Source organism: Lepisma saccharinum, chromosome 9, assembly GCF_977018435.1.
Source record: "Lepisma saccharinum chromosome 9, izLepSacc3.1, whole genome shotgun sequence".
Taxonomy (NCBI): domain Eukaryota; kingdom Metazoa; phylum Arthropoda; class Insecta; order Zygentoma; family Lepismatidae; genus Lepisma; species Lepisma saccharinum.
The window spans coordinates 75,030,803-75,046,362 of NC_139237.1; the positions used below are offsets into that span (position 1 = coordinate 75,030,803).

The following is a 15,560-nucleotide window of genomic DNA, read 5'->3' on the forward strand; positions in this document are numbered from 1 at the left end:
CCAGTCCCAATTAGCCTTACTGTGCATAAAGTTGACATAAAACACCAACTTAAACAAAACAAACATTGTACTTTTAAGAGTTAACTGATAGTTGTGTAGGTTAGGAAGAGCGAAACGGAAAGAGTAAAGGAAGCGCCGAATACAAAGCAATTTAAGGCGCGGCTGTACCTTTTGTCTAAGCCAGGGCAGCTGTTTTTGTTTTTAAATTTTCCTCTCCTTTCCAAAAATCGCTATGATATTTCAAAATCTGAAAAATTACACATGTTTAGAATTCCTTCTAAAGCATTCACGTGAATCTTCTTCGCTGTTGCCGACATATTCTCAATAGTTCGTGGCTACATAAGTCTATTAAACTATTGATAATATCTAGTCCCACACCAGAGGGACAAGTAAGAGTTTGAAGTTTGTCACGTATGAAGAGATTCACAAACACAATTTCACTAGAATTTTCGACGGGAACAGAAGAAATTCGAGACACTTATTTCAGTCTTATCTTCATTTACTTCATATCTTCGGCCACTTGCACTCTTGCTCTTTCCACTGTTGAGCACGACAGCCAACTAAAGTCGGGGGAGGCTATGATGAATAACAATATACAGAAAAATGTGGATCAATGCAAGTGGGCTTCCGGCGGTGCAGGCCTCTGCTTTGGCTTGATCGGTTCCCTGCGGACATCCCATCCTCTCGAACGGGATCTCTTGGATGAAGTACTCCAGCTCTTCGTCCTGGACGAGACAAGTGGTTCTCGAGTTGAGTGATTTATCGTTCTTGTCCTTGATGTTCTTCAGCCAATCCTGGTACCACTGAAGATCGCACGAGCATATAAGTGGGTTTTCTGGAAGAGAAACAAAGGCGAAATATTGAGTGAGACTTCAATCGTGCAGTCGGGTTAGGTGCAACGTTCACTAAGATTTTAAAAAAAAATTAACTCAAAACAATTCTGACAACAATTGTTTAATTCCATTATCCCGGTTAGCCTTTTCCATAAGGAGATTTCATACCCAAGCGACACTTGTCGTTTGAGGATTTCACCAATCGAACGCAGGCTTATGCGACCTGTCATGCCGCTACGGTGTGGAACGTTGCTGATTATTTGCTTGTTCCCAAACGACATGTGTCGTGTGTCGCTTCGATCTGGAAGATCATAAATGTAATAATAATCATAACAATAAAAATTAATATTAATGGCAGAAATTGTCTTAAATTGCGCGAAGGAAAATTGTTTCTAAAAGATCTGCCTGCAATCTGTTGTTCCTTTGATCTATGAAAAGGAAGAATGTTATTTCCTCTAAACTTGTGCAGTTATTTTAATTTCATTTGAAAGTCCCCGGGTTTGAATCCTGGCCTGGGCAGGATGTTCTTTGTGAGTGCCGCTTCATCAGTTTCATCATATCGCTACTTATCTTCATCGTCGCGATTATCCAAATCCAGAAGAAAACCGACGCTAAATAACAGAAACTTTTTTTTTTTTTTTAAAAAAAAAAAGTTCATTTGAGAAGCATTGTCCATAAGAAAACAAGGTAAAGGGTTAGGGGAGAAAGAGGAAATTAATACAATGTATATCACATAACAACTTTGCAAAGCCCTACGCCAACCACCGTTGATATTTGTGAATCCACACTTAGGACGGGATCAGTGATGGCAATCGCAATCATGTTGAAAATAATCATACTTTGACTGATGTGGTTTTAAGTAAATGGCATTATATATAGCTTTTCTAATGCATGGAGTTACCTACGCTATTCTGGAAAGCACGTATCGTCTTGTGACAGATTGCAACATCTTTCGCGAACTACACCGTATTGATAAATTAGGTGATAATACGTTCAGATTTTCTGATAAGGTGCTAAGGTGAACTTTGCTTAGAGCAGCTATTGATTTTATATTACAACATGAAGGTGTGTGTGTGTGTGTGTGTGTTGTCCTCTGTAGCGAAGTGCTGTTGTAACGTGCTATGAAGCCTGAGATCGTAGGTTTGACTCTTGGACAAGAGGAAGACAGACTATGCCATTGTATTTGTCCAGTCATCTCTTCCATAAGTTTATCTTTCTTGTCTTAGTCGTGATTCCCCTGATAGGTTAACCAAGGTGAATACAATGCCGTGATTAAAGCTGTTGCCTTGAAGTCAAGGGGTTCCTGGTTTTATCCCCAGAGAAGGTACAATGAATAGTGGTTCGGATACCATTTTCAACTGTTGGTCCTGCCCTGATTAGCCTATTTGAGTATGAAGTGGACTTGGATCTAACTTGGCCCAATTCTCAAAGGTTGCACAAGAAGTGCCCTAGTGGGATAGGACAAGAGTCTCCTCGATGGTGTAGTGGTGGCGCTGTCGCCTGTAATCAAAGGGTACCTAGTTAGATTCCCAGGGAACGCACATTGCAAATTTGTTTGGGTACCGCTTTATATTCAGTCTAAGTAACATATTTTTAGAGTGATTCATCTCATCATCTTCTTCGCGATTAACCAAAAGTGGCAGAAAAGCGAAGTAAAGTAAAGCAATTCAATCAATCAAACCTATGCCAACACTGACGCGCAGGTTGAAAATTCAGAAATAAGATTTCTATTAGGTACGTGCCTGCTGTGTGCGAGTGTTGCAATTAAGTTCAAGCTTCTCAGTTTGATCTCGAACTACGCTTCAAGGTAACATTACCCCAAGAAGGAATCTCTCACTAACTTAAGTGCTTCGAAAAGAATGAGATTAGTAGAAAAGCTCTGAAACAAGCGATTCGCATTTGTTGGATGGACAAGCGTGCAAGAGAACGTGTTCTGCATCGAAATTGCCGCGGTTGGCAACAGCTTTCGGATACTTTTGAACACGATAGAGCAGATACTTACCCATGACGTTGAAAGTTTTCAAGGTATCGGTCACCAGCTCCATGATGTCTGGACTCAGGACCTTCAGGTTGTTGTTTTGCAGGTTGAGGACTTCCAGAGAATTCAACTTCTCAAATGCAACGCCGGACACATCCTGAATCCTGTAAAGAGGTGAATGTTTGTTACACATAGTCTTTTTCACACTCCTACACCGAGACAAGTTCTATAAGGGCAGATATGGGTAGATAGATCCAGGTCCATTAGAAAATGTACACTTCTCCAAAAGTTATCTGACCGCCCTGTTATTTGCAAGTCCAGAAAATGTTAATGTGACATCAGAACTCTTGAACACCAGCAGAGAGTAGCTAGCTTTACTCAAGGTACCTTTACTTATCGAGAAACACAGTGATGTAAGATTTACATTCTTCCTTGCCACATGAAGTCAGAAACTATTTTCATACAACATATTAATAGAGAACAAAACGTAAAATTTAAATATAAGGAATAATGGTAGAGACCAGGTGCGTCGCTTGATAATGTTCGCATGAGCACGTGAACACATATGTATATGTCTTAAATTAGGTACATATTTCACAATCTGTAGCAAAAATGTAATCATATACATGTTCCAAGACATTTGTTTGGTTGGTTGGGTTTGAGTTTCGTTTTAAGCCGACTTTTATACACAGGTCCAATAATAGAGACTATATCTACAGTGGTTTAAATTGGGATTCCACCACCTTGTGTTTCCACCGGGTAAGGAACTCGGGACCCCTTGATTACAAGTTGGCAGCATTACTACTACACTGAAAAGCTTTTTGTTTGGTTGGAATATACTTACTGGTTCCGTTGGAGATAAAGGAAGGTGATGGAGTCCCCAAATCCATCGAACGCCTCGTCAGGTATGGTGGAGATGTAGTTGCTCCTGAGGTCCAGCTCTCGGAGGCGGTGAATATTCCTCAGGGCGTCGGAGGGAACGGACCGCAGGTTGTTGAAGCCCAGAAGCAGGAACTGGAGGCTCGCTGCGAACACAAACAAAACTTTCCTTTAATCCCATTGGAAATTTTTGCAAAGTTGTATTTTTACGCTCAGATAGACTAGTGCTATCTGCATCTACTGCTTAAAGTGGTATGCTTCGGAATCACAGCGCTGCTCTCTCACCGAGAGTTGAACACGGAAAGGATCACTGCACTGTACGATACTAATCAAAGTGAGCGTACACCCCGTTATTTTCGACACTACGATGGTTAGGGTTGAATACTTGATGTGCACTCATACCTGATGGTTTAAGAGTACGGAACATGGGTTTGGAGAATGTCATTTTAGTAACAGCCGAATTCTGCACCATGTTCTGGCACACTTCGCTTTGCAAGTGTCATTTCTAGACCCCAGATTTTTATGTAATATCAAAGTACAAAATATGTACATAAATATGTATTATCAAAAGGATATGTAGCTAATATGTAGTATCAAAGAATATTAATAATAATCGAGCAATTTCAAGAATTATGCTAGATATTAGTTTGAACCATTTTCCAAATTCAGGTACTTAGGAGTAATACCAACAAATGAAAATTATATTAAAGAGGAAATAAAAGTATTATCAAAAGGATATGTAGCTAATATGTAGTATCAAAGAATATTAATAATAATCGAGCTATTTCAAGAATTATGCTAGATATTTGTTTGAACCATTTTCCAAATTCAGGTACTTAGGAGTAATACCAACAAATGAAAATTATATTAAAGAGGAAATAAAAAGTAGGCTTAATTCAGGAAATGCATGTTACTTCTCTCTTCATAACTTTTGTCTTCTCGTTTAATATCTAAGAAACTAAAAGTTATAATATACAAAACAGTAATTTTGCCTGTAATATTATATGGATGCGAAACGTGGTCCCTTACATTAAAAGAGGAACATGAATTGAGAGTATTTGAAAATAAGATCCTTAGGAAAATATTTGGACCTAAAAGGAATGAGGAGATAGGTGAGTGGAGAAGGTTACATAATTTAGAAGTAAATAATTTGTATTCGTGTCCATATATTATGAGAATGATTAAATCAAGAAGACTTAGGTGGGCAGGCCATGTGGCACGAATGGGAGATGAAAGAGGAGTTTATAGGATTCTTGTTGGGAAACCTAATGGTAAGAGACCAGTAGGAAGACGAAGATGGAGGGATAATGTTGAGATGGACCTAAAGGAAATCGGTAGGGATGGAAAAGAGTATATAGATCTTGCTCAGGATAGGGACAGATGGAAAGCCTGTGTTACTGCAGCCAAGAACCTTCGAATTTAAGAAGGCTAGAGAGTTAGTTAGTTAATTATGTTAGATGTATTTTATTTGAACATATTCAACTTAATCAAATTAAAATTTGTATCAAATTTATAAACTCAAAGAAGCACCGCAAAGTGTACACATTTAAGAAACCAATTTTGTCAACTACATTTCACATCGCAAATTATTGTAGAATATGTAAATATGTAAGAGAGCTCTGTGTAACTTCTGAAACAAATTATAAAAAATAGCGTCTACAGAAAGAACAATAGAATGAAAATACATAGCTACTTTCGTACTTTTTGTACAAGGGAACATATTGTGTAACTCGCTACGTACAGGAAAGTAGCTTTCTTGTTCACCGATGCCAAGTTTCTTGGTGCTTTGCCTAAACCTAAAAGCGAAACGAAAATATGTAACCAGAAGGTGGGGGGGGGGGGTATAAACTCCATCTTTCGATGAATAACAGTTCCCGTATTTATTTATTTATTTTGGTCTTCAGCCTGTCTTTTGACTTGACAGTCAATTTTAGGTGACAGTAAGCACTATGCATCTCATTGATTGGAAAATATCACATCACATGAGCTATAAAGTTTCAGAGATCGAAAATATAGGAAAAAAGATCAAGATAAAAAAATACCGAAATATATTGTTTTATTTAAAGTAAGACTTATGAAAAATCATGCCACTTATATAATTCGTTCACATTTTCCTGTTCGAGGTATGTATCTAGAAAGGAATAGAATATGTAGTTACATACAAATCCGGGCTTTAGTCATTTCCTAAATAAGACTTTTCCTGGGCAAGAGGTTCTGAAGATTGCGTAGCTCCTTAGCTCCCTTAACCTAATTTCCAAGAACTCCCTACCTCTTCTCTGGGGATTCATCAATGACAGACTCTGAAATAACCGGCATGACACAACACAAGAGTTACGAGCAGTTAAAGATGCCTTCGCGTACGTGACTCCATATTAATCTCCGCAAGATATCTGTCAGAACATGGCGCAAAATTCAGGTGTGCTACGAAAATGACAGTCTCCATGCCATTATAATTATAGCGCAATAAAGCAGTTAATTTCGGTTTACAGCTCCTCAAAGATTTATTTAGCAAGCTGTGACTTTCTCTGTTACAGTGTGTACCCAGTGGAGGCACATAGTGGTTCGGATACCACTTTAAGCTGTAGGTCCAGTCCCGATTAGCCTTATTGTGCATAAAGTGGACTTAGAACACCAATTCAATCAATGAATCTGTTACAGTGTAAATCAATGTTTCTTGTGTTTTGATTGTAAATTGAAAATATCTCATTCATGTCAATTGTAAAATTCAAATGTGTGTGTTTCGTTAATATACAATGTTATAACTAGAGCCCGGAAGTTTGGCAAAATGCCTCTTTTTATCTACTGCATATATTGATAAACTTTTTCCGGATATACGTTTCTTATGTTGTTTCGAATGTTTTAGAAGCCTTTTCATTTTGCCTATTTTGCCTATTTGGGACCCCACTGCCTATTTTTAATTATAATGCCTTTTTTTGCCTTTTTCAATGAAATTTGACCATTTTTTTAAAAAATGTGTATAAATTATTTTTCTCCGAAAAAACGTTGTTGGCATTTATTTTCCTTCCGTTTATTATGCGAGTAATTTTCGTCTTATTTATGTAATATTGAACTCATGCATGTTTCAACATTGCTGAAGGAGAAAAGTGTGAGAAAAATGTATTTCATGCTCAGTTAGGATATTGCCTTTCGGTTAACATTTCCTTGAGCATGATTGACTGCTGAAGTGGACAGGTTGATTTCGAACACAAAGAAGATATTTCTGAAATCTCCCTCTCGAACCCGAAAATTTAAGGAAGTTGCATCTGAGCTTAGTTTACCTCCGCAACCAGTCTTGACCAGATGGGGAACCTGGATATCAGCAGCTATATATTGCTAACGACCTTGAAAAAATCAGTGAGGTGATAGATGCTCTTCCAGAAAATGAAGCGGCTTCAGTGGAAAAACTCCTGTGCTATTCAAGTTTATTTTTGCACATTATGGTGCATTGCCAGAGACAATTACAATTATAGCACCCATGAAAATCTACGAGGAATCTATGCAGCAGATGATGGAAGTGCCAGGAGAAAAGGGGTCAGCTGTTGGGGAAAAGTGCAAACGGGTAGTGAGTGCAAATGAGGACTTGAAACAATTGAAAACAATTTGTGATATTCTAAAAGGTGAAAATGCTGTTACCAAAATGAGTCCAGCTACATTAGCTTGTTTTATGTATGCTCCAATAACTTCTGTCGAAGTAGAAAGATCATTTTCTATTATTAAAAACATTTTCTCTGACAGACGACTATCAATGAATGTTGAGAACTTAAAAAAAACACCTTGTAGTTATGTGCAATTAAGACGGAGAAAATTGAAATGCTCTTCCCAATGTAGATTTTAACCTTTTGCCAGAAATTATAGATAAAAGTAAGTGACTTCCAAATGTGTCTTTTTTCGGTTTATTTTGCCTTTTTTTTCATTTTTAGTGCCTATTTTCCACATTATAAATGCCTTTTTGCCTGCCTATTTTAACGAAAATAAATGCCTGAACTTCCGGGCTCTAGTTATAACCTTTTTGTTGATCTGTAATATGTTGTAAAAGTATGTGAGTTTGGCAACACTGACATTGCCATGATAACAAAGAATAAAAGTTCGGGATATAGTGATAAAATGTATTTATGGACACCAGTTTTGCTGCATTTTCTTTCTTAAAATATCCAGGTAATTGTAGTGTTATTGCAAACCCACAGAAGTTAATTTCACATTCAGAAAGAAAATAAATTGGGATAACAACACACATATTATTAAGCAGTAACGTTAGCACAAAACAATGTTTAAGATAAGTAAAGAATGTGTGGTGTCCATCAAGATAAACACATAAGTGTACAGTCAACCGTGAAAGTGGTAATGGTGCTGACATCTTAAAATGTATCATATTGCATAGGGTGTAAGGATATAGGTTGAGTAATGTTGGCCGTACTCAAGCCTAGAATTCGACGGAAACAGTCAAAATCTGCTAAGGATTTAGTGACGCGCGCAGAGACCGTAATTCCAAAAGATATTCACGTACGCTGACGACATCACACACACGCGCCATGCATTGTCCATAACGTGAAATCATTCCCCTTTGTTGTTCCACATATCTAATCCCCATATCCTGTAGGATCTTTCGAAGGTTTCTTTCACCCGGGAGATTGATCACGTCGAATGTCACTGGACGTCTTACCTTCTGTTCCATGGAACGCCGTAGGATTGATGGTGGAAATCCCGTTTCCTTCCAGTTCCAAGGAATTCAGAGCTCGGAGCTGGCTGAACGCTCGATCCGGGATCGCCTGGATTTTATTGTAAGCCAGGTTCAGTATCAGAAGGTTTCCCATTCCTGTTTGGAAAAGAAAAAAACTGTATCCATAGGAGGTCTGATAAAAACAGAATTCAGATTAGCAAACTTCCAGTCACATTAACTCTTTTAGACTGTACACTGTTGCACAATCTATTGTGTTGTCAGCAACATAGTGATATCATGAAGGAATCACTCTTTCCTGTCAGTATTTGCAGTTCTCTTAAATTAATATTTTCTCTATTTCTTACCATTTTCTATACATTTCTAGGTTAACAGCAACGACAATGGTGGGAGTGCATTACGTCGTAAGATATCCCAGAGATATCGTGACTTATCTTAGAATGTTTGTTTCTAATTATTTTTAGGCTGCCATAAACAAACGCATACAAACTATTAAAAATCGTCCTTGATTCCAACCTTAATGTAAGGAGCCACATGCTACAAATACAATTCAAAGTAAAGTGCTCCCCTGTGTTGCACCACACCATGAAGGCGTATAGGGGATGTGGAGTTAGGACCCCACACTTTCTTGATCACGGCTGAAGGTGAGGGTGATGTGATCAGCACCACGCCCCTGGCCGCCTTTACCACCTAGAGTTTCCTCCAGGTACCCAAATTATACGATGCTGGGTGGGCGCCGGAGCCGCTTAAACAGGAAAAAAATCCCGGTTCTTCCCCGCTGGGATCGAACTCGGGTCTCTCGCATGGTAGTCAGACGCCCTAACGACAGTTTTTTTTTAAGGAAATACCCCCTACACGGAGGTATCCCCCACCATTCATACTTTTTCTCATTTTACACTTTTCAATTGTTACAGTTTCTCAGTTTCTTATCACCTGGACAAACACAAATACCCATGCCTTACCCGGGACTCGAACCCGGAACCCCTGGCGTTGTAGCGCGCTCTGGTAACCACTCCGCCACAGACGTCGACTGAGCTATCGCAGCTTACACAAATACAATTAAAGTTTCTAAAAATATAGTTTATCCATGTTTAACTTTTCACTATAGCCAAAATTAGAATTAGGTGTTTTTCATTGTATTTTCTGAATGCATTTCAGATCTCAAGCTCAAGTATTTCTCCAATATGTATATGAAATGCATAGGTATTTCAGGAACATTTCTTGAGAATTAATTTTTTGTAGTTTGCAGATTAGGAATGTTCGAAAAAAAAAATATTGATTTTATTTTAAAATATGCAGAGAATATTCTGATGTTTGATAAATCTCTTATGTAAATTTCTAAGCAATATAGTGAGCCAACACAAAGCAAATTCCGCTGTATAGAAATTGAGAGAATATTCATAAATTTGAACAGAATTTAGTTAGATTAAAGTAACCTTTCTAAAAAAAATGGAGTAAATATTTGTAAATTTTAGACTATTGTAGTAGCCTTTCAGAATTCTTACGCCACCACTAATGGAGAAGTAATAAATAATTTAGATAAAATTTAGACATATTTGAAATTGAATAACTCAACTATATATCTTTCGTGAAAATAGATAGAAAATATACCTGCGAAATCGGCTTCTGCAATATTGCTGATGGAGTTCTCTTGAATTTCCAGTTTTTCCAAATTTTCAAAGATCGCCAAGGCTTGTGTTGGAATACTGGTCAACCTATTCCCTCCCAAGTTTATCCTCTTCAGTTTCCTTTAAAGAAAAAGAAACGAGAGAAAACATTTAAAGCAATTCAGTTAGCATCATAGGTCAATTGATCTATCCATATTTTTGTAGCTGCCACTTTGAAGAATTTGATAACACAATGGACTCTAGTGGCTCCTTACCCTATCCTAAAGTCACCGAAATCTTCTCTCACCACAGTTTGTTACAGATTCGGCACTGGCGTCAAGCTGACAGCTATATCCATATGTACCGAGAGATTTAACATACATGTACAGTCAGCGGCAATAAAAATGGGACACCTAGCTCCTGAAATACTCGCTTCCTGCAATGCGTTGTGTGTGTTGCCTAACTCTGCGGCGATACGTGGATTTTAATAGCAAACTTTCGATGGCAGCTGCTGCCACCACAGACACAACTCACATAACGCATGCATTGCAGGGAAGTGAGTATTCCAGGAACTAGATGCCCCATTTTTTTATTGGCGGTGCCTTTATATGAATGTCAAATCTCTCGGTACAGGAACAGCGCAAATTCATCTGTGCAAGGCGGAACCTTCTGCCATTTGCCAGAACTGCCAAATGGCCAGTCTTGACCTCTGGAGGACTGATCTCGAGTCCTTTGTTCTCCTATAACAGACCCTAACATTCAACCGTGTTCAATCTGTAGACCCCTACCGTATCAAACCGGACTTCCGGTATATTGGCAATTGTATTTGCACATGCTATTGACTTGTATCGCAGGGGTAATTACGGGCAATCATGCATGCGTTAACTTTGAGCTATAATGTTAATGGACTAATTTGGTGAATGGATAGGATATTTAGATGGCTGATTCACATCTCGCTCTGTCTGCTGTCTCTTGACCTACTAGAACCAGGTATATCACCCGCAGTCGCTACAGAGAATGGAAGGAACCTTTAAAGATGGCCGCGTTGGTTGTTGTTGTTTTTTTAATCGCTCACATTTCTTTGAAATTAAATTGATACAGCTTCCACTCTTCCTCTGTGCTCTTTCTTCTTTAAGTGAAACATCAAGATTTTACATTTGTTGAAAATAATGTTTCTGCTCATAAGATGTTCGAAGTAATATGTTTTATTTTCGAGTATGCTATCAATTTGTATTTATATTATAATATCAGTGTTGCTACTGACTTGTAAAAGTTACACACCGACGTTTGAGTGAAAAAGTTATGGGAGAGTCAGCGATGTTGAATATACCTTCAAAAATCTAAGAAAGTCAGGGAAAGGTGGTTTGAAGCACAATTTTGTATCATAATTTAGGAATCCACTTTTTCCTGAACCATCTTCTTGATGGGATATTTTCTCTATTCAAAAAGTCTCCCTGTTGGCGTGGCTGTAACGTCTTCGCCTTGTAAGCAAGGGGTTCCTGGTTCGCATGCGATTACCCTGTCCGTTTATAGAGTGGAATTTAAATACACAATAAAATTGTATTTGTTCTGCGTTTTAGAAAAACGGTAGGCTATAGTGCACTGTCTTGCACACCTTTATATTATCATGCATTAGCGAAACAATTAGGCTATGGTTCACTGAATATGCCTTCACAGGGGTGAAAAAACTGATTTGTTAGAATTAATCAAAACGTTTGGTTGAGTTTTTTCGGAAACATGCTATTATTTTGTAAATTATTTGGTAACTCTAGGCAACAGGACTCGATTTAGAAAACTGGTATTGGCGAACAGTCATTTATTTGTTGTCTATTGAAGTAAATTTTTGGCCACCAGCAGCCACGTCTTCGTTGAAGATTTTTTTTTGTCTGTTTAATGTCACTATCATAAATTTAGAGATTTTAGGCTAAAATATTCACAGAAACTACAAGCCTTGATACTTGTAGTACAGGTCTAGTGTTTCATTTGAACGAAATCTCTCAACCCAATCCAAGTTAGCCAATGCAAAACAGATTTCACTTTTTTTTTAATTCACTTTATTTTACTTCGCTTTTTGTGCCACTTTTGTCTAATTTGCGAAGATGGGAATGAGTGGTGATATGATGAAATTGATGAATGGACACTCACAAACATCCATGCCCAGGCCGGGATTCGAACCCGGAACCCCTAGATTTCACTTGTGTTGAGCGTGCTTCTTAAGCGAGATGCACTGAGCTGAATATTTTAGAACAGCTAGATACCGTGGAATTCTGATCCATGCTTGCGTTCGACGGTTTCAGTATAGCGTACTTTAATTTTAACGTGTCTAAACTTCACAGTGTGTTGCTGTACTTACTTTTCGAGGCCGGAAAACGCATTAGGTTGAATCCAGTTGATCTGGTTCTCGTACAACTGAAGAATCTCCACGTTGTTTAGTCCCGAGAAGGCTTTGTCATGGATCACAGTGATGTTGTTGTAGTTGAGGTTGAGTATGAGGAGCGAGTGCAAGTTCCTCACGGCGGCCGAGGGAACGGTCTTGATCTTGTTGGACGACATATCCAGGTGGATGAGAGTGGAGCTCAGATAGTTGAGTGAGTCCTCCTCGATATCGAATAGTCCCGTGTCGTGGATGATCAGGTTGGAGATGTTCAACCCGACGAACATGTTGTTCTGGAGCTTGTGGAGGTTGTTGTGACGCAGCTTCAGGTAGAAGATGACGGTCGGCGTCTCCTTGAAGTACTTCATCATTTTGCTCATCCCGTCGAGGTCCGTGTATTGGCACATGATGTCCAGGCCGCTCCTCTTCATCGTGCAGTCGCAGGGGAAGATCCTCGTACCCTGAGGACACTTCTGGCCTTCCACCATCGCACCTGCCAGGATCAAGATGGGTATCGCGAAAACACAGCCTTTGGACTTCATGGCGTCACCTGTTGTACTCCTGCGGTTCCCCTCTCCTGCTGCAGCCGCTCTAATGACTCCATCCTTCCAGAGGGTCTGGATGGAGGGTTCCAGCACAATAACCGTTGAGCCACCCTCGTGCCGTTGATTGGTTTCAATTGGGTGATGTGGGCTGTTGAGACCTTTTTTTTCCTGTCCTACTGTGGGCTCAATGTCGCATCGGAACCTTGAGTTTCTTCAGGCAAGATTTTTTTTTATGCTGTCAGTCGCGACGTGTGATTCAGGGGACACCTTTATTTTGGTCAACTCGTAAATCGTGGCACCATTATTTATTAGGAGCTGCGGCTGGAACATCTGTGAGAGCTATTAAGAGTGATTGTCTTCAGTGATGTTCCGTTCACACTCTTTTCTTCCAGAATCAATCCTGTACGCGGTGTTTTTACGCACCAATTTGAGCTGTTGTGGTACTGTTTTAGTTGATCTCAGTTGGATTTTATTTACAGACAATGGCCGATACTTTCCAACATTTCGTTGTTACGCGCTGTTCGCAAAAATGTCGCGAGACTCTTTCGCGGAGTCGAACTATCCAGGAAGTTATACAAAATTTGATATTTCAATTCATTCTTCACCAATAACATGTGAAGAACCTGTGTTGTTATTTCATAACAAGAAAATTAATATTCAGATTTAATATTTGAATATCTTAAAGAATTCTGTTAAATTGATGCTTGTAATTCAACAACATTTTGAACAATTTTTTAAGTCTCTGTATCGGTGGGAATCTGTACTGGTATGGGTATCGGCTCAGCCTTAGTTATCTAGCTTCATTCCTTTCTTTATCTCTTAATCGTGTTGAATTCAGAGAACTAAATGAATCATATCGATTGATGAACTAAAGTGTGTTTTGTAGCTTCATTAAAGAATCAGATTCACATTTGATGCATTTTGGTGCATTTTTGTATGTCGTGAAAGAAACACCAAAGTGTATCATTTGATTCAAGTGAGGATTTTTTCAATCGAGATGCACTTCAATGCATTAGTTGATATTCCTTGATGCACCTTCCTGCATATTTTTGGATGATGCACTTAAACATTTGGTCTGAGCTAATGACTTTATGTAGCTCAGACGAAACGTTTAAGTGCATCATCAAAAAAGATGCATTCTGGTGCATCAAAACGCATCAGCTGATACATTAAAGTGCATCTCGACAAAGAAATCCTCACTTGAATCAAATGATGCACTTTGGTGTGTCTTTCACGACATACAAAAATGCACCAAAATGCATCAAATGTAAATCTGATTCTTTGAAGAAGCTACAAAACACAATTTAGTGCATCAATCGATATGATGAATTTAGTTCTCTGAGTGTGGCGATTATTTTGTTCGCGTTGGTATTTTGAATACATCCAGAAATTCAACGCAGATAGTTGTGTATGGTCAAAATTTGATTTAGTAGCATCCAATATTGATTGGACATTATCCATTGTCTAGTGCTTTTATCTGTGCTTATTCTAACACAAGGTTTCGAGTGAAAACCTCTTCTCTCGTCTTTAGACGAACACATAAATTTAGTTTATTGACGAGAATTATTACAATTTAGTTTAATGACGATAATTATTACAATTTAGTTTAATGACGAGAATTATTACAATTTAGTGTAATGACGAGAATTAATACAATTTAGTTTAATGACGAGATTTACTATAATTTAGTTAAATGACGAGAATTACTATAATTTAGTTAAATGACGAGAATTACTACAATTTAGTTTAATGGCGAGAATTACTATAATTTAGTTAAATGACAAAAATTATTACAATTTAGTTTAATGACGAGAATTATTACAATTTAGTGTAATGACGGGAATTATTACAATTTAGTTTAATGACGAGATTATCTACAATTTAGTTAAATGACGAGAATTACCACAATTTAGTTTAATGGCGAGAATTACTACAATTTAGTTTAATGATGAGAATTATTACAATTTAGTTTAATGACGAGACTTATTACAATTTAGTGTAATGACGGGAATTATTACAATTTAGTTTAATGGCGAGATTTACTACAATTTAGTTTAATGGCGAGAATTATTACAATTTAGTTTAATGACAAATGTTTTGTGAATGTCTGCAATGATTTTGGGGGGGGGACTTGAAATACTATTTCTACCAAATGACTGACTACGTCAATAGCGTCGCCTTTCAGACAAAAATCTTCCTTTATTTTGGGGGCATTCACCGAATAACAGCAGCTACTGTTACTGTTCTTTGTTTTTGACTTTAGAAGACGTATGAACTGTTGGGAGTTAACTGGATGTACTGGATAGAATGATATTGTCTTTTGGGGCAAGAGGCTTCCCCGATGGCGTAGTGGTAACGTCGTCGCATTGCAATCAAAGGGTCCCTAGTTCGATACCCGGTGGAGGTAAATAGTGGTTCGGATCCCACTTTAAGCTGTAGTCCCAGTCCCGATTAGCCTATTTGTGCATAAAGTACACTTAAAACATCAAATCCATCAATCTTTTGGAGTAGGAGAAATAGCTAACACCCCTCTTCGTTGTCACTGCTTATATAGGTAGATTATTATTATTATTATTATTTTAGTAAAGGCCAGTGATGTAAAATAAACCAAATACGAACAACCGAACACTTTCAAGAAAAGCTTTTTCCATACTTCACACTTACTGTAT

At 38.1% G+C, this 15,560-nt stretch overlaps 2 protein-coding genes across 2 annotated transcripts in view; one reads left to right on the forward strand and one right to left on the reverse strand.

The window, feature by feature from the left end:
• LOC145992738 (tectonic-2-like) overlaps positions 1 to 15,560 on the forward strand; it is a 619,016-nt gene that overhangs the window by 94,133 nt on the left and 509,323 nt on the right. The window lies entirely within an intron of this gene.
• On the reverse strand, positions 555 to 12,884 carry LOC145992737 (uncharacterized). Its single transcript, XM_083129122.1, has 6 exons — positions 12,326 to 12,884; positions 9,977 to 10,113; positions 8,351 to 8,503; positions 3,656 to 3,836; positions 2,836 to 2,975; positions 555 to 835 (listed from the first exon to the last, which is right to left on the reverse strand). The coding sequence occupies exons 1-6, from the start codon at positions 12,832 to 12,834 to the stop codon at positions 561 to 563; spliced, it is 1,395 nt and encodes a 464-aa protein (XP_082985248.1). The 5' UTR covers positions 12,835 to 12,884; the 3' UTR covers positions 555 to 560.